Source organism: Sapajus apella, unplaced genomic scaffold, assembly GCF_009761245.1.
Source record: "Sapajus apella isolate SASKATOON/1434 unplaced genomic scaffold, GSC_monkey_1.0 scaffold36, whole genome shotgun sequence".
In the NCBI taxonomy this organism is placed as follows: domain Eukaryota; kingdom Metazoa; phylum Chordata; class Mammalia; order Primates; family Cebidae; genus Sapajus; species Sapajus apella.
Window position 1 is genome coordinate 23,337,495 of NW_022436976.1, and position 20,051 is coordinate 23,357,545.

Sequence of the window (20,051 nt, forward strand, 5' to 3'; positions counted from 1 at the left end):
ATCGCTTGATCCTGGGAGGTGGAGGTTGCAGTGAACTGAGATGGCACCACTGGACTCCATCCTGGGTGACAGTGAGACTCTTCTAAATTAAATAATCAATCAATCAGTGGACTCCAGCCTGGGTGACAGTGAGACTCCTCTAAATTAAATAATCAGTCAATCAGTCAGCCAGCCTGCCAGCCAGCTGGAACCCTAAATTGAAGTGAATGTTCCTGTCTTTTCACACAGGGGATTACATAATTTGCCCTTTCTCTCTCCTCAATCTATTTTCCCTCTCAAAGATTTCATTGCCTTTCCAGATTTCAGCTCTAACCTCTTATTGTTTCTTTTTTGGTGACTTGGTGCTCTTGTCTTCCTTCTTTGTCATTAACTTTTTTCTTTTAACTAGTAGACTTTTTTTGGTTGGGGGAGCAGTTTTCGGTTTACAGAAAAATGAATGGAAAGTATGGCAAGTTCTTATACATCCTCCCGTCTCTCCCAGATTTCTCCATTTAGCATCTTGCATTAGTGTGGTACATTTGTTATAACTGATGAGTCAATATTGATGTACATTATTATTAACTAAAGTCCATAGATTAAACAGGGTTCACTGTGTTGTACATTCAATGAATTTTGACAAATATATAATGACATGTATCCACTATTACAGTATCATACAGAATAGTTTCATTGTCCGAAACATCTTGTGTATGAGTTTTTTCTCATGCTGCTAACAAAGATATACCCGAGACTGGGTAATTTATAAAGGAAAGAGGTTTAATGGACTCACAGCTCCACATGGCTGGGAAGGCCTCACAATCATGGCAGAAGACGAAGGAGAAGCAGAGGGACATCTTACATGGTGGCAAGCAAGACAGAATGAGAGCCAAGCAAAAGGGGATACCCCTCATAAAACCATCAGATCTCGTGAGACTTGTTCACTACCACGAGAACAGTATGGGGGAAACTGCCCCCATGATTCCATTATCTCGCACTGTGTCCCCCCCACAACACATGGGAATTATGGGAGCTATAATTCCAGATGAGATTTGGGTGGGGACACAGTCAAACCATATCACCCTATTTTCTACTTACTCATTCCTTTTTTTTTGGTACCCTACTCCAGCCTGTGGCAACCACTGGTCTTTTTACTGTCTTCCGTAGATTTGACTTTTCCAGAATATCAGATAGTGGGAATCATGCAGATTGGCTTCCTTCACTTAGCAATATTCTTTTAAGGTTCCTCTATGTCTTTCATGGTTTGATAACTCAATTATTTTTATCATTGGATAATATTTCATTGTATAGCTGTAACACAGCTCATCCACTCACCCATTTAAGGATAGCTTGATTGCGTCCAAGGTTTGACAATTATGAATAGGAAGTTAGCCTTTTAAAACACAAATATTATGTAAAGTACCTCAAGTCACCTACATAAAAAAGGTTGAGCTAATTCAGTATCTTAAGCCTTAAAGAATAACTTTTATTTTTGTGTAAACATTTCTAATTGTATAGTTGGCTCATAACTGTGCTCAGTAAATGTGTGTGAAATTACTGAAAATGAAAGAAGGAAGGAGGAATTGAAGAGAAGAAGTAGGAAAAAAGATTATATCCTAAATCTGGATACTTTTAGGAAAATGAGATTATCTTGATACTCAGCTGGAAATTCTAATGGGGACCAGGATGATCAGGGCTTTGAATTAAATCATTAGCTTGAAAATACTCCAGAGTTTTTTTTTATTCCTAATTCTTATCATACTTTAAAGTATATACATTTTAATAGATATATTGTTTTATAGCTTCCAACTATAGAGCCAGCTCTATAGTTCCAGCTCTATCATAGGCCAAAGTACGTTCCCCAAAATGCTATATAAAAGCCTCATATAAGTTGTTTGTCACTCTTTTACCCTACATCAACATTATAAGCTGTTCTAATGTAATTATAAGCTAGAAAAGTATTTCCTAAAGTGTTTTATGAATTTATAGCCTTATTGATATACTGAGTTTATTTGTTCTTTAAATGAATCTGTAATGTATTTAGCTTCCCTCTATTTTAAACTAGTTTAGCTTTTTAAAAAAATAATGTGTATAATGTTTTTGCTTTCTTCATTATAGAACGGTGGCAGCTGAAGTTAGGAAGCAGATCTCCGGTCAATTCAGTGGTTCTCCCCAACTGCTCAAAAACCTTAATATTGTTGGCAATATATCCCATCACACCACCGTAAGTAACATATTCAGACTATAGTATGTTATTGGTGTATGACTGACTAGGCCATGAAAAAATAGTGGAAAGATAGGAGCTAATTGGGTTCCGTCATTAGTCTCATAATCTTACTTCTTGTTACCTCATTTTGTTGAAATCTGAGTTGGGAGAGGTTGTTAGGGGATGTTATAGAATTGCTGGTTTCCTAGTCAACTCTGAAACTTTATTTTCAGGATTTAATCAATCCTGGAATTTTACATTTAGAACTTTTAAAGACTCAAGGTGAAAATTTAAGAATCTATTCTAGGAATAGACACCGAAGTAAATAATAATTATGTGGGTTTATACTATTATCTGTCCCCTTTAAAATAAATGAATTTACATTTATTGATTTATTACCATAAGCCTTGTACTGTGTCAGAGACATAAATGTTCCCTTATTTAAAAAGCTGGCATGAGAATAATGAGTTTTGATAAAAACTAATATTATGTTAGAAATATGAATTAAAAACATACCTCCATTTGTCTTAAAAATTAGAGGTCATTTTTATGAAATGCTGTGGAAAACTAAAAATGCAAATAAGCATTATAGGGTTGAGTTATATATTAGCATTTTCCATTTAGCTGTGAAAGGGTACCAGATACTGAACAAATGGAAATAACAGTTTGATTGACTTGTAATTATATACTTATGTTTATGTTACTAAAATTTGAAAATATGAAGTTTACTACATGCTAATTGGAGAAATTTTAGAATGTATGGGTTTCTGGCTGATTTCAGTGTACATTGAGATAATCCTTCTGAAATGCTCTTGGTGTTTTGAACGCCTCTCTTCCAGTGATACTATTTTGCATCCTGAATTACACCTTAGCTATTCAAAATTCCTATAATCAGACCTTAGATTTTTGTCATTATGAATAACTATAACCCATGTGTAATCTCAATTTTATGCTTCCCACTCTCTGATCACCACCTCCTATCTTTAAGGCCTTCTTGTTCTGGTACCCTCACTCCATTTGTCCTACCACATCACCAGGACCTAGAATCCATGAACCCATTCAATTAGTCATATGTAGGGACTTCCCAGGTTTTGTCATTATTTTCACTGAGTATTTATTTGTGACATTTTAAATTCTGAACTGTATACTGCCCTAGAAATAATATCTGGGCAAAAAGCACTGAATTATAAAAACCATTGAATTTTATTTTAAATGTATATGTGTATAATATATACTTATATGCTGTATTTATATACATAACATATGTAGTGGCAAAATATACATAACATAATATTTACCATTTTAACCAATTTTTTGTATACAACTCACTGGCATTAAGTACATTTACAGTGTTGTACAACTATCACCGCTGTTTATCTCCAGAACTTTTTCATTATCCCATACTGAAACCCTGTACCCATTACACAGTAACTTCCCATTTTCCCCTCTTCCCAACTCCTGATAATATATTCTCTTCCCTGCCTTTATGAATTTGCCTTTTCTGTGTACCTGATGTAAGTGGAATTATATAATATTTGTCCTTTTGTGTCTAGCCTATTTTACTTAGCAGAATGTTTTAAAGGTATATTCAGGTTGTAGGCTGTGTTAGGATTTCATTCCTTTTTTTTTTTCTTCCATTTTTTTTTTTTTAGACAGAGTCTTGCTCTATCATACAGGCTGAGTACAGTGGTACCATCGTAGCTCACTACAGCCTTGACCTTTCAGGCTCAAGTGATCCTTCCATATCAGCCTCTTGAGTAGCTGGAACTACAGGCACATGCCATCATGTCTGGCTAATTTTTTTTATTTTTTATTGAGACAGGGTCTCACTATGTTGCCCAGGCTAGTCTTGAACTCCTGGGCTCAAATGATCCTCTTCAGCCTCCCAGAAACGTTGAGATTACAGATGTGAGCCACCATACCTGGCTGATTTAAGGCTGAATAGTACTCCATTGTATGTATATATTACATTTTGTTTATTAATTTTGATGGACATTGGGGTTGTTTCCACCTTTTGGGTATTGTGAGTAATGTTGCTATGAACATGATAGTACAATTATCTTTTCGGGTCACTATTTTTAGTTCTTTTCGGTATATACCTAGAAGTGGAATTGCTAGATCATAGAGTAATTCTATGTTTATTGTATGCTTTTTGAGGAACAACCAATATGTTTTTCATAGCAACTGTGTCATTTTACATTTCCACCATCAATGCACAAGAGTTCCAATTTCTTCATATCATTGTCCATACTTGTTATTAACCATTTAAAAAGTAATAGCCATTCTAATAGGTGTGAAGTGGTATCCCACTTATATTTTTGGTTTACATTTCCCTTATTTGCAAATTTTATGTTGTATTTTCATTTAGTTCAATGTATTTCATTTAATTTTTCCGACTTTTGTAACTCATGGATTATTTAGAAGTATGTTTAATTTCCAAGTGTTTGGAGATTTTCCTGTTACCTTTCTGTTGCCGCTTTCTAGTTTGATTCTATTGTACTCAGAGAACATATTCTGTCTGATTCCGTTCTTTTACATTTGTTGAGGTTTGTTTTATGGGTCAGGGTATGGTCTGTCTTGGTGTATACTTTTGGGACCTTTGTAAAGAATGTACATTCTGTTGTTATTGGGTGAACAGTTCTATAAATGTCAATTAGATCTTTTGGATGATGATGCTGTTGAATTCTGCTCTATCCTTATTGATTTTCTAGAATCTGCAGAAAAGAGATTTCTTGCTTTCTGCAGATATAAGTGATAAGTTGTACTTTCTTCAGTCAGTTTTTGCTACACCTAATTTATAGCTCTGTTATTTAGTACATACACATTTAAGATTGCCATATCCTCTTGGTGGATCATTCATTTTACAATCAAGTAATGTCTTTCTGTATTTGGTACTGTTCTTCGTTCTGAAGTCTGTGTTTTCCCATATTAACTTAGCCACTCCTGCTTTCTTTTGATTAATGGTTTCCTGATATATCTTTTTCCATACTTTTTCAATCAACTTATGTTGTGTTTTTTGAAGTGAGCTCTTTGTAAATACCACATTTTGTTAGGTCATATTTTCAAGTCCATTCTGCTAATCTCTTATCTGTATACATTTACACTTACAATGTATAAATTTATAATTTAATATTATTCTGTTAGGGTTAAAAATCTGTTTTATTTTTTAATTATTCTCTATTTTTCATCTCTCTGTTTTCTTTTTGCTACTTCTCTGGGGTAACCTAAACATTTTTTAGAATTATATTTTGATTTACAGTGTTGTTGAGAGTATCTCTTTGTATAGCTTTTTACCTGTCTGTCCAAGGTATTGTGTTATATACATAACTTATCACAGTACTGGTGCTGATATATTACCAGTTTGCATAAAGTGTAGAAACCTTACCTATTTCTATATCCCTTTACCCTCTCCTATATATAATTGTCTTAAACATTTTCTCTATATACATTTAGAATCATATTGGCCAATTTAGAAAAGTCAAAAGGAAAAGGAAAGTCTATTGTATTTATCTATATTTTTTGCTCGTGCTGTGTTTATTTTTCCTTTGTAATACTTCTAGATACCTTTTATTATTTCATTTTTGTTTAGGAAATTTCTTTTACCCTTTCTTTTAGAATAGATCTGCTGGTGACAGAATCTCTTAGTTTTTCTTTATTAGAGTATATCATGGTTTCTATTCATTCTTTTTTTTTTTCTTTTGAGATGTGGTGGGTCTCAGTCTGTCATCCAGGTTGGAGTGTAGTGGTGCAATCTCAGCTTACTGCAACCTCTGCCTCCCAGGCTCAAGTAATTCTCCCACCCTAGCCATCGGAGTAGCTGTGACCACAGGTGCGTGTTACCATGCCCAGCCAATTTTTTGTATATTTTTGGTAGAGCTGAGGTTTTGCCATGTTTCCCAGACTGGCCTTGAACTCCTGAGCTCAGGTGATCCACCTGACTTGGCCTCCCAAAGTGCTGGGATTACAGGCATGAGCTACTGCACCTGGCCTTCCCCTTCATTTTTCAAGCCATATTTGCAGGTTCTAAAATTCCAGGTAGTCAGTTATTTTCTTTCAGCACTTGAAAAATGTTGTGCCACTTTATTTTGAGTGCCATGATTTTTGATGAAAAATCTCTATTTTTCCCTATAGAGGTAAGGTGCTTTCAAGGTGTGTTTTTTTTTTTTTGAGATAGAGTCTCGCTCTGTCCCCCAGCATGGAGTGCAGTGATGTGATCTCGGCTCACTGCAATCTCCGCCTCCAGGGTTCAAGCAATCCTCATGCCTCAGCCTCCTGAGTATCTGGGATTATAGGCATCCACTACCACGCCCAGCTAATTTTTTTATTTTTAATAGAGACAGGATTTCATTATGTTGGCCAGGCTGGTCTTGAACTCCTGACTTTACATCATCCGCCTGCCTCTGCCTCCCAAAGTGCTAGGATTACAGGTATAAGCCACCGTGCCCAGCCTTTTTTATTTGAGTGGGGGGGTGTCTAAATTTGGTTGCTGTGTCATGGTACATGTTTCTTTGGCTTTATCCTGTTTAAGGTTTGCTTAGCTTCTTAAGTCTGGAGGGTTGTGTCTTTTTTTCAAATATAGAAGTTTTCAGCCATTGTTTTTTCAGATCTGTTTCAGTTCTGCCCTCTTTTTCCTTACTTTCCAGGTCTCTGGTGATGCCAATGTTGTATATTTTAGTGTAGTTTGTCCCTGAAGATACTTTTTATTTTTATTTTTGAGTTTTTTCAGTCTGTTTTTCTTTTAATGCTATTCAGATTGGATAATTTCGATTTTTTCTTTCTTTAAAGTAACTGATTTTTACCTCCTCTGTCCCCTCTATTCTATTGTATTTGCCTGTTGAATTTTTAATTTTGGTTATTGTATTTTTCAATTCTAAAATTTCCGTTTAGTTCTTCTTTATATCTTCTGTTTCTGTGCTGAGACTTTATTTCTTTACAGAGTTACTGGTTTTTCACTTATTTTAAGAATGTTTATAATTGTTGTTGAATCATTTTTCTTATGTTTGCTTTAAAATCTTTGTCATATAATGCTAAGATCTCTTATCTTGGTATCGACATCTATAGGTTGTCTTTTTAATTAGAGTTAAGATTTTCCTGGTTTTTAGTATGATGAGAGATTTTTGATTGGAACTTAGACCTTTTGGGTTTTATGTTGTGAATTTCTAGGTCTTATTTAAATATATTTTAGCTGGCTTCCTCTGATACTGCCCTAGTTTTAGATGGATGCTATTTTGTTTTGGACAGGTGGAGTAGAAGTTCAGATTTCTTATTTATCTTCTTTTGGTATACAGGGAGGGGAAGGACTCCTCGTTACTTACTGTTGAGCAGGAGGGAGAGTTCCCACTTCTACTGGACCACAGCTCACGCTATTTAGCTGGGAAGGGCTGTAGTGCTCCTTACTATTCCTCACATGGCCTCCACTGACACCCAGGGGTGTGGGGCCTTGTTACACTAGGCATCGGTGGAAGTACTTACTCTCCACTAGACCTTCTCTGACACTGCCCAAATGACAAAGGAAAGAGGAGCCGTGTTGCTGCTTGATATGAGTTGATAAACAGATTCCCTTAGTGGTCTCTATGCACATGATGGGTGTAAGAGACTCATTATTGCTTAGTAGATATGAAAATCCCAACTCCCTACTTGGACTTCTCTGATACTACCCTGGTGGGGAGAGTTGGGATGCCTTGTTACAGCTTGGTGAGGGTAGAAATGTAGCTCTCCACTTGGACTTTGAGCAGTTATAGTCTAAATGCTTTTTGTTTTGTCAGGCTGCTGCTTTCTTGATCTTTTGGCTGGAGAAAACAGGCTCCCCACCCCTTGGTCCGCCTTCCCCCATGCCCCTCCAGTGCTCCTTGGTGTTTGTGCGTTGTGGGCTTTTCTAGTTCTAAGTCTGGAATGTATAAGGTAAAAAAATTTTGAAGTAACTCACTGTCATGCCTTCTCTTGGGTTCTGATGTCCCTGCCAGTCAGCCTTTTTCTTAATCTTCTTTTGTTTTCTGTGTAATATCTAGGCTGTTATACTTAGTCGAAAGAGTAAAGTACTTCTATTTATTTTCTCAGAAGTGAAAGTAGCCCCGGTGACTTTTGATGTGTAAGCACTTTTTTTATGTGCTTAATTTTTTCCCATTTATTTGAGGGTATGGCTTTAAAAAAATTATTGAGATATGGGACTTCTTTATATATTCTAAGTGCTAGTCCTTTATCAAATAAACTTTGTAAATATTTTATTGTGGCTTGTTAATCATTTTCTTTCTTTCCTTCTTTTTTTTTTTTTTTTTTTTTTTTTTTTTGAGATGGAGTCTCACTGTTGTTGCCCAGGCTGGAGTGCAATGGAACAATCTCAGCTAGCTGTAAACTCCACCTCCTAGGTTCAAGCATTTTTCCTGCCTCAGCCTCCAGAGTAGCTGGGTTTGCAGGTGTCTGCCACCACATTCGGCTAATTTTTTTGTTGTTGTTTGTATTTTTAGTAGAGATGAGGTTTCACCATGTTGGCCAGGCTGGTCTCAAACTCCTAATCGTTTTCTTAACAGTGTCTTTTAATGAATCCAATTTTTCTTCTATGATCATTCTTTTTTCATGTCTGAGAAAACTTGGCCTACTCCCAAACTATAAAGACATTCTGCTATGTTTTCTTCAAGTAGCTTTATACTTTTAGTATGTATGTGTCTGTGATCCATCTCAATTTAATTTTTGTATATGTTGTGATACAAAGATTGGGATTTATTTTTTAAATATGGATGTCCAGTTCTAGTAACAACGGTTAAAGAAGATTTTTCTTTTCCTGTTGGATTATTTTCTTTTTCTCTGTTAAAAACATCATAGCGTAATTTGTATTTAATAGGATAGGTGAGATAGAATGTTTATGAGAAAAAATTGTAGAAAAAATTTTAGAGCTTGAAAACCCCGTTTCAAATTTTTGCCCTACTGTTTTGTGGCTATTTTCAGGTGTTAACCTTTTTGAGCACAAACACCTTTATCTGTAGAATTGAAATAGTAATTATATCTAACTTACAGGGTTTGAGGGAGGTTTAAATGAGATAGCATATACTGATAATGATAAATAACTACCATCTTTTGAGTGTTTAAGATGTGTTATTTATTATTTTACTCAATATCTTTAAAATGTTCAGTGTAGGCTGGGCACCGTGGCTCATGCCTGTAATCCCAGCACTTTGAGAAGCCGAGGCAGGCAGACTGCTTAGCTCAGGAGTTCAAGATTAGCCTCGGCAACATGGTGAGACCCTGTCTCTACCAAAAAAAAAAAAAAAAAAGATTAGCCAGGCATGGTGGCTCACACCTGTAATCCCAGCTACTTGGGAGACTGAGGTGGGAGAATCCCTTGAGCCCAGGAAGCAAAGGTTGCAGTGCACTGAAATTGCACTACTGCACTTCCAGCCTGGGTGACAGAGGAAGACCCTGACTCAAAAAAAAAAAAAAAAATTCAGTCCAAAGAAGCATAGATTAAAGCACCTTCTATTTAATAGTGTATACCTGCACAGAGACAGATTTCAGTGTTTTCATTCCAGATGAATATCCTGAGAAATAACATGTTCTTATTTTCATTCTTCTACAACTGTATGTTTGTTATATATCCTTCATAGGTTTGTCAGTATATTTTTTCTTTCTTGAACTAGATAGAAAGTATGGTATTTTATTAAGAAGTATCTTATTAAAAACTTGGCTAAAGAATGCTACCAGTCTTTTATTATTGCTTAGGGATAGTTTTAATAGGGCCTGAGTATTCCTTTCCTATGGCTACTGTAACAAAGTACTACAAACTGGGTGGCTTAAAACAAAAGAAATTTTTTCTCTCACAGTGCTAGAGGCCAGAAGTCTGAAATCAGTATCACTGGACTAAAATAAGATTTTGGCAGGGCTGTGCTTTCTTTGAATGTTCTAGTGAAGTATCAGTTCCTTGCCTCTTCCAAATTCTGATGGCTTTGGCATTCCTTGACTTGTGGTCACATCACCTCTATTTTTAAGGCCAGAATGTTCAAATCTCTCTCTTTTTCCATCTTTATACAACTTTTTTCTCTCTGTGTATAGCCTAAATCTCCCTCTGTCTCCTCATGAGGATATATTTGATTGCATTTAGAAACCACCTGGATAATCCAGGATAATACCCCTGTTTTAAGATCCTTAATAACATCTGCAAAGACTGTTTTTAAATTTTATTTATTTATTTTCTTCCATACAAGGTAACATGTACAGGGCCGATGTGTTAGGATATGGAGAATTTTTAGAGGGCCATTTTTTAAACCTACCTCAGTCTGCTTATATGTTTTTACTAGGATAATCAACTAAAACAAGAAGTAAAGTAAGAGCACTGTTTAGAAATGTAGCAACTTACTTTTTAAAAAAAAATGTATCTAAGGATATAAAAAAGCAAAAAGAATCCTTCCAGTGAGTGCTTTGTAAACTATAACGTAGAATAAAACTGTTAATTCTTACTACTGTATTTATGTGAGAGTTATGGGTAAAGTGTCAGCAAGGTTGTTAAAGAGAGTATGACCCAAAACATCAAGGAATGTAAGAAAGCTAACACTTTGTGTTTTCTTTAGTGTATCTGGTTGAATATCTGTTAAAATTTTATAAAGAACTAGATTAAAAGCTTATTATATTTAAAAAAATAATAAGTTGTTTGCCTTAAGTTTTAAAATCCTTACATTTGCCTCTTATTTTCTACCCGTCTCTTATCCCACTGTTTTAAAAAGGTGCCCCTTACTGAAGCAGTAGATCCAGTGGATTTGGAAGATTACCTCATTACTCATCCTTTGGCTGTGGATTCTGGGCCTTTACGGGATTTGATTGAATTTCCTCCAGATGATATTGAAGTTGTTTATAGTCCTCGGGACTGCAGAACTCTTGTTTCAGCGGTACCTGAAGAAAGGTAAGGAGACATTAACCTGTTTTTGGCTTTATAGTAACTATAGAAAGGCTACCTTTCATTATTTTATTTAGAGCCTGTTTCTTATAGCATCATCATTTCCTGTTACTTGAAAAATTGTAGCAACAAAATTAATGAACATCATTGCTATCCTGTCTAAGTTGTAAATATATGTTCTTTTTTAAAATAGTGAAATGGATCCACATGTTAGAGACTGTATAAGAAGTTATACAGAAGACTGGGCAATTGTCATCAGAAAGTAAGTTATATATTTATTACAACATTACAAATGCTGAGTAAGATTTGTAAATGGATTAAGGCAGATTGTGTTAATTATGAGACATGAAAATTTATTTAAACAAAATAGCTGAAGAAACAAAAGAAGAATCTTTGTATATAGATATTTACTCCTTAGGAATTATGCAGTTACTTTTACTTACTTTCTTTATAAAATATAATTCATGGGAAAATAGTATTTTTATATTATTACAAATCATTAAGAACTAACAGTGTATAATAATGATTTTGTAGCCTAATTCTTTTAGGAAATAATGGGTGGATATTAATGAATAATTTGTATGTCTCAAAAAGAATGCAGTTTACTGAAACTTAAATAGCTAAGCTAAAATTAATAGGCCATTTTACAGACCAAGCTATTTAAAAGGCCTCTGCTGTTTCTAGCTAATATTTATAGGTCTTTGACCTCTACATCCAATCAGGTAAATATTTGTAAAAAGTAATGTTTTATTCTAGCCAAAATTTATTTTCCTAATAAACTGTGGAATAATAAGTCATATTAAGAGGTCCAGGCTGGGCGTGGTGGCTCACACCTGTAATCCCAGCACTTTGGGAGGCTGAGGTAGGCGGATCACCTGAGATCAGGAGTTCGAGACCAGCCTTGCCAGTATGGTGAAACCCTACTGAAAATACAAAAATTAGCTGCACGTGGTGGTACGTGCCTGTAATCCCAGCTACTTGGGAGGCTGAGGCAGAAGAATCACTTGAACCTGGGAGGCGGAGGTTGCAGTGAGCCAAGATGGCCCCACTGCACTCCAGCCTGGGCAGCAGAGCGAGACTCCATCTCAAAAAATAAAAGAAGTACAATAAAAGTAATAAAATTAAGTTATACAATAATCCTTTGCTAATTTGCATAATGGAGAAGGGTCTTCATACCGAAGCTTCTTAACATTATTTTTCTAAAGCAGATTTGATTGAAGTAGTGGAGAATTCTATTATGACATTATAGTTTTACACATGAAATAATCTATGCAAAATAGCACTACCAAGAGTGATATATCCATTGCTTATTGTTTTGCCCTCATGGCTGCTGTCTTATTTCACTAAGCTTAACATAGTGCTAAATATCACTCTAGGGGATAATGCTGACATGCTTTTTAGTTTCAGTGTGACCTAATAAAAGCACAGTCTGCTGCCCTTTATATAGAAGAGCTGTTTTTATGAACTTACAATTTTGATAAGTATTTTGCTAGCCAGATTTTAGACATTACTGAAGAATACTGTTCCTCTGTCAGATAATTCAAAAGTCTTTACCTCTGAGCATATATGTTAGAAACCTATAATCAGAAATCTTAATAAAAAGGTTAGTTGTAAAATATATTGACCTCAGAATTGTGGAAATCTCCTACTTAATTCTAAGCATAGGGTTGTTAACCTTGGTTTAGGCAAGAGGATAAGGGAATTAACATTTATGGGTTTATTATGTTCTGGGCATTTTACTGGGCACTTTGCACTCATCTCATTTAAGGTTTTAACAGATAAGGTAGCTCAGGCTCAGAGTAGTTAAGTAACTTCTTTGAGAGCCTACAAACCAATAAATAAGGTAATCAGGATTGGAACATAGGAGCATCAGATTCTAAAGCTCTTATTTTTTTCTGTTACACTAGATATTGTACATTATATGCACTAGTAAGTGGAAGACTAAAGGGAGTACTTTTGGTGAACTAGAAGTTATGAGGTATCTCTGAAAGAAAAAAGGTAGATGTGATTGGAGTGTAAAAGAAAACTGTAGTCCTGAATAATCTAAGAAGATATATACAAGAGCTTCAGCAGTGCCTTAAGCTCAGAACCAGTAAACACAGGCAGTGGAAAGGGAGACTTGGTAAATATTGGACATGCGGTTACTTTGAAACCTCTTCTGCCATGTGTGCACAGTGGCAGCAGAGATATCTGCTTTTTTTTTTTTTTTTTGGAACAGTAATTGTGGAGGCTTAGGCTAATAGGTTAGTGCCCAGGGTGAGCACACCTTGGAGGAAGAAGGAATCCTCATACCCAGAAGACTAGGTACTGGCAGACTTTGCCTGGTGGCGTGATCTGCCCTTTCCCCACAACCACTGGATATCGGCTGGGATAAGCAGATACAGTAGTTTAAGACAGCTGAGGGGGATACAAATTAAAAAATTAAGATAGAACCCAAAATTGCCAAGTATTTGATTTAAGCCAATACACTTGAAAGAGAGTTATCCAACTACAAAGAAAAGTACTAATAATTTAGGAAATAGTTAATAGAACACAGAGTAAGACCTTTAAGTGTAATGAGTATACTTATGTACATGAGAATGGTGAAAGGATATTTTAACCATATAAAAATCAATTAGCTATCTTTGGAAATTAAAATTTTGATTAGTGAAGAAATCTTACAAACTCAGCAGATGGGCTTAATGGCGGTATGGATGTTGCTGAAAAGTGAAATAGCTGTAAGATGAAGCCACAAAATTCTTCCATGATTTAGCACAGAATGGTAAAGGGGCATGAAAGTACTTCACTTATTTATTTGTTCAGTAAATGTTTATTGAGAAACTCATATGTACCAGGCACTATACTGAAGACTGATGATACAGCAGTGAACAAAACCAACTCTCTTCCCATATTCTAGTGGGAGATGAGATTGTCAATAGACAATAAACTAACAGATAAATATGGAACAGATAATGATCTAGGCGAGTCAAGTGGAGAAAAACGTAGGGTGAAGTGGATAGAGAGGGCCAAGAAGAGGGACAAATATTTCTATTTTATAATTTGTTTTGGTTTCTATTTAGTTATTTACTTGGGACAAGGTCTCTGTTGCCTTCGCTAGAGTGCAGTAGGACAGTCATACTGCATCGTAACCTTAAATTCCTGGCCTCAAGCCATCCTTCTACCTCACCCTCCCCAAGTGTTGGGATTACAGATGTGAGGCACCATGCTCAGCCTTTTGTTTTATATAATTAATCAGAGGAAGCCTTACTGATAGGTGATTTTGAGTAGAGACCTGAAGGAAGTGAGCCCTGTGAATATCTGGGGGAAGAATGTTATTAGGCAGAGGGAAGAGCAATACACACAAAGGCTTCATATTGAAAGCATGCTAGGAATGTTCAAGGAACAGACAGTAAAGAGGACAGTGTGGCTGGAACAGTAAGTGAGAGTGATAATGCCAAGAAACGAGTCAGAAAAATGGTGATGTGTGTGTGGCTGGATGAGTAATTATTAGAGCCTTATCATAGCGACTGACTAGAGGACAGGATGATAATATAGAAGAGAGTATTGACCATGAATCATGAATCATTCTTTGCTTCCTTGAATTTCATATTGTCAATTTTTTAGGATATATTTCAATAGCATTCTGATTTATCAGAGCAGCTTACGTGTGGAGCTTTACAAATTAAGGCATTTGAAACATTCCATTGAAAATTAAGATATCTGCTTCTAAGTAATAGCTTTCATGTTATACTATATTAAGTGTCTTTAGTTCTTTCAGAGAAAAATACTTTCTTTTGTGATTATGCTGTAATGGTTAATACCATGTAATTGCTATTTTTATAGCTTTAGCAACAAGACTGGATGTGAGTAATTGATGTCAAATGTGATTCTTTACTATCTCATGAATTGGGTGATAGCAAGAACCATACCATCTTCTTGTGAACATTATTGTTTTGCTTCAACTAAAATACTCCTTCAGTGTTGAATCCTGAACGATAATTGCTCTTTGATCAGCTTATATTTGATGTTCTTGGGTATTAGGTTGTTACTGGATTGTTAAGAAAGAAGGGTCCACTAATTTAAGAGTTGTTTTTAGCTAACTGTGTGTATATATGTAATGTTAATTAAGTAATATGCATATGTACACAGTGATGGTGTAGATTTTGCTGTTTTTCATTTTACAAGTCTGTGGCTTTAAGTTAAGATCTTTTATAGACAATGAGATGTAGCAAAAAATTTCTTGGCTATTTGAAATTTTAAGATTCAGTACTTTGTATACATATATGTATATAACTTTTTTTTTTTTTTTTTTTTTTTGAGATGGAGTCTTACTCTGTTACCCAGGCTGGAGTGCAGTGGTGTGATCTCGGCTCACTGCAACCTCCGCCTCCTGGGTTCCAGCAATTCTATTGCCTCAGCCTCCTGAGTAGCTGGGATTACAGGCACGCGCTACCATGCCCAGCTTATTTTTTGTATTTTTAGTAGAGACGGGGTTTCACCATGTTGACCAGGATGGTCTTGATCTCTTGACCTTGTGATCCACCCGCCTCAGCCTCCCAAAGTGCTGGGATTACAGGTGTGAGCCACCGCGCCTGGCCCTATTTTATGTTATTCTTAATTCAATGTGTATTTTCTATTTTCTCATTTTATTCTTTAACCCTGGTTATTAGCTTCCCAGGTTTTCTTTTTACTGACCAATTCTTTGAATTGGAAGGGCAGCTTAATTTGTATACACATGATTGTCATGGAAAGAAGGAAAATATATTTGCTTTTGGAAACTCATACTCCTTAGTTATGTTAAGGAACACAGAATGGAAATTTTCTTTAACTTAAATTGCTAGAATAGATTCTTATTATGTGAATAATGCAGAGAACACTTGGCTTATTTACATAATGATGCCCAAAAAGTGAAAAAATTCCAGAGTTTTATAGTTGATATTTATTTAACTTTTTTTCTTTAATAGATATCATAAATTGGGAACAGGATTTAATCCCAATACGTTAGATAAACAGAAAGAAAGGCAAAAAGGTTTACCAAAACAGGTCTTTGAATCTGATGAAGCTCCAGATGGCAACAACTACCAGGATGACCAAGTAATACTTTTATTCTTAAATAACTATAAGAAGTTATTTTAAAATAGTTAATTTATTTGTTAATTAATATATTCATATTTAATGTTTTGCATGACAGGATGATCTTAAAAGACGTTCAATGTCAATAGATGATACCCCAAGGGGTAGCTGGGCCTGTAGTATCTTTGACTTGAAAAATTCACTTCCTGATGCTTTGCTTCCCAATTTACTTGATCGAACTCCAAATGAAGAAATAGACCGTCAGAATGATGACCAAAGGAAATCAAACCGTCACAAAGAACTTTTTGCTTTGCATCCATCACCAGATGAGGTATAGATGTTTGCATATAAAGAAGCAGATGATTATTAAAATTGATCTTTTGGGATTATGATTAGTATATAGTATTTATTACAATAATGTAGGGGATATAGCAACTGAAACATAGCTGTAATTTTTATAAATGAATACATTTTATACTAGTGAATTTATTTTTATTTTATCTTATTTTTTGAGACCAAGTTTCACTCATGTTGGCCAGGCTGGTGTGCAATGGCATAATCTAGGCCTACGTCAACCTCTGCCTCCTGGGTTCAAGTGATTCTCCTGCCTCAGCCTCCCAAGTTGCTGGGATTACAGGCATGCACCACCATGCCCCAGCTAATTTTGTGTTTTTAGTGGGAACAGGGTTTCTCCATGTTGGTCAGGCTAGTCTCGAACTCCCAACCTCAGATGATCTGCCCACCTTGGCCTCCCAAAGTGCTGGGATTACAGGCATGAGCCACCGTGCCTGGTCAGAGTAACTTCTGTCTGTAAATAGGTCATTCTTTTCTGTGTTCTATTGTGCAGATTAAAAGTATTAGATTAGTAAAGTAAGTTCTTAAAAAAATAAAATGAAATGGCTGGAATATCAGAAGGCTATTCATTTTGGTGTTGCTTGTCAATTTGTAGGAAGAACCAATAGAACGGCTTAGTGTTCCTGACGTACCCAAAGAACATTTTGGTCAAAGACTTCTTGTAAAATGCTTATCGCTCAAGTGAGTATTTATGTCTTTTACTTACAACTTTTATTTTCCTGGGCAAGATTTTAGTACTGGTGTAACAAAATTTGAGTAGATTTTATAGTTGCATTTGTGTCCTTTTGAGAAATATTGTTCTGTATATCATTTTAAATGCTATTCAGCATTCAAACGTATATATGAAGCTGAGCCTACTGTGCTAAGCCTAACATATATGTGAAGCTAAGCCTACCGTGTAACAAACATAAAGTCAGCTTTTAAATTTGGTATGTCGTTTTAAGTGCTATTCTGTATTCAAACCTATGTATGAAGCTAATCCTACTGTTCTAAGCCTAACATATATATGAAGCTAAGCCTGCTGTGTAACAAATATAAAATCAACAAGTTGTTTTTACAGTAGGCTTTGCTTTTTGAGGATTTTGAAATCTGTATTTTTTTCCTTCTTTAAAAAAGTTAGATCTGGGCCGGGCGTGGTGGCTCAAGCCTGTAATCCCAGCACTTTGGGAGGCCGAGGCGGGTGGATCACGAGGTCAAGAGATCGAGACCATCCTGGTCAACATGGTGAAACCCTGTCTCTACTAAAAATACAAAAAATTAGCTGGGCATGGTGGTGCGTGCCTGTAATCCCAGCTACTCAGGAGGCTGAGGCAGGAGAATTGCCTGAACCCAGGAGGCGGAGGTTGCGGTGAGCCGAGATCGCACCATTGCACTCCAGCCTGGGTAACGTGAGTGAAACTCCGTCTCAAAAAAAAAAAAAAAAAAAGTTAGATCTGATTTCTGCTAACATCATTGAGGTGATATATCTTATGTTTACATTCTGCTTTACAAAGTACTTTCCCTTGTTTTATCCTGTCTTCAGAGTAATTCTCTGAAGACAGATAGGCTTTGATTTTTGAAGATTTTGAAATACATATTTTTATTTTCTTTAAAAAAGTTAGATCTGACTTCTGCTAATGTCATTGAGGTGATATATCTTATATTCTGCTTTACAAAGTGCCTTTTCTTATTTCATGCTGTCTTCAGAGTAATACTGTAAGGCAGATACTATTTTGTTCATTTTACAAATGAGGAAACCATGATTAAAAAAGATTAGTAGAGACTGATATGCTCATTATTATGTTACTGAAAAACAAACTCGGTGCTCTTTTTGTTATGTCATTAATATTAGAAGTTTAAGTATTAGTTCTGACTTAAGAAAAAAGAAGTTTCAATTCATAGAGCTTTCTGAAGAAGCAACTCATAGGGACATGTCTATATATAATTCTGGCAGTTTCTTTCCTTGAAAGGCTGTGTATTTAGTTAGATTTATTCAGAAACATGTTAGATAGATGAAGTATATTGAATCTTTTGAATAACAGGACACCTAAAATCAGTTCTTATAATCTTATTTTGTTTTTTAACAGCTTTATTGTGTTCTAATTTCTATATCATAAAATTAACCCTTTTAAAGTATACAAATTAGTGTTGTATAGTCACAGAGTTGCACAGCTGTCATTACTATTTAACTTGAGAACATACTCGTTACCCCATAAAGAAACTCTGTACCTGTGTTAGTCTGCTCAGGCTGCTACGAAAAAATACCATAGCCTGAGTAGCTGAAACAATAGAAAGTTATTTCTCACAGTTGTAGAGGCTGAAAGTCAAAGATCAGGGTGCCAGTGGTTTGGTTTCTGATGAGGCATCTCTCCCTGGCTTGCAGATGGCTGCTGCTTGCTGTGTTCTTACATGACTTTTCATCTGTGTGTGCAGAGAGAGAGAGGTCTCTGGTAATTCTTCCTCTTCTCAAATGGATACCATTTCCGTGGGATTAGTGCCTCACTCTTAGGACCTCATTTAACCTTAATAAGTGCTTAAAGGGCTTATTTCCAATTACAGTCACATTGGGGGTTAGGGCTTTAATGTGAATTTTGAGGGGGTGATACAGTTCAGGCTATAACAATACTCATTAGTAGTCACTCCCTGTTCTCCCTTTTCCTCAGGCCCTGACAATCACTAGTTTTCTGTTTCTTTGTGCTCACCCATTCTGAATATTTTATGTAAGTGGAATTCTGTGTGGCCATTTGTGTCTGGTTTCTTCATATAACATAATGTTTTCAACATTTATCTATGTTACGGCATATATGAGTAGTTCATTTCTTTATATGACAACAATATTCCACCGTTTGGATACACCACATTTTGTTTATCCATTTATCAGTCAGTGAGCCTTTGAGTTGTTTCTACTTCGAAAATAAAAATAGCTTTATTGAGGTGTATATTCAGTATACAATTCAGTGAATTCACCCAGTTCACCAAGCATACAGTTTAGTGAATTTTAGTATATTCTCAGATCTGTGCAACTATTATTACAATAAATTTTAGAGTACTTTCATCATCCCAAAAAGAAATCTCATATTTGTCAGTAGTCATTCCCTGTTTTCCCCAACTCCTCCAGCCCTAGGCAACCACTAATCTACGTTATCTCGCTACATATTTGCTCATTCTGAGTATTTCCTATAAATGGAATCACGCAATATGTAGTCCTTTTTGTCTGTTTTTTTTTTTAACTTAGTTTTCATAATGTTTCTAAGGTTAATCTATGCTGTAACACGTGTCAGTACTACCATTTCTTTTTGTTGCTGAGTTATATTCCACTGATGGATATGTTACATTCTGTTTCTCCATTAATCAGTTAATGAACATTGGGTTGTTTCCACATTTTGACTGTTATGAACTATGTACATAATTTGTATATAGGTTTTTGTGGGACGTATGTTTTCATTTCTCTTGGGTATATGCGTAACATAGGAATTATGGTTAGTATAGTAACTCCATGTTTAACTTTTGGAGGAATTATCCTGCACCATTATATTACCACCAGCAAGTTATGATGATCCTAATTTCTCCACATTCTCACCAACATTTGTTATTATTATTTTT

At 35.5% G+C, this 20,051-nt stretch overlaps 1 protein-coding gene across 12 annotated transcripts in view; it reads left to right on the forward strand.

Moving 5' to 3' along the window:
* Positions 1–20,051, forward strand: part of DOCK7 (dedicator of cytokinesis 7) — a 231,082-nt gene that overhangs the window by 19,930 nt on the left and 191,101 nt on the right. For all 12 annotated transcript variants that reach the window (XM_032296788.1, XM_032296789.1, XM_032296790.1 and 9 more), the window contains exons 2-7: positions 2,095–2,200; positions 10,894–11,069; positions 11,257–11,325; positions 16,007–16,136; positions 16,234–16,446; positions 17,065–17,150. In XM_032296788.1, coding sequence (XP_032152679.1) covers positions 2,095–2,200; positions 10,894–11,069; positions 11,257–11,325; positions 16,007–16,136; positions 16,234–16,446; positions 17,065–17,150 — 780 coding nt within the window. The remainder of the gene's footprint in view (positions 1–2,094; positions 2,201–10,893; positions 11,070–11,256; positions 11,326–16,006; positions 16,137–16,233; positions 16,447–17,064; positions 17,151–20,051) is intronic.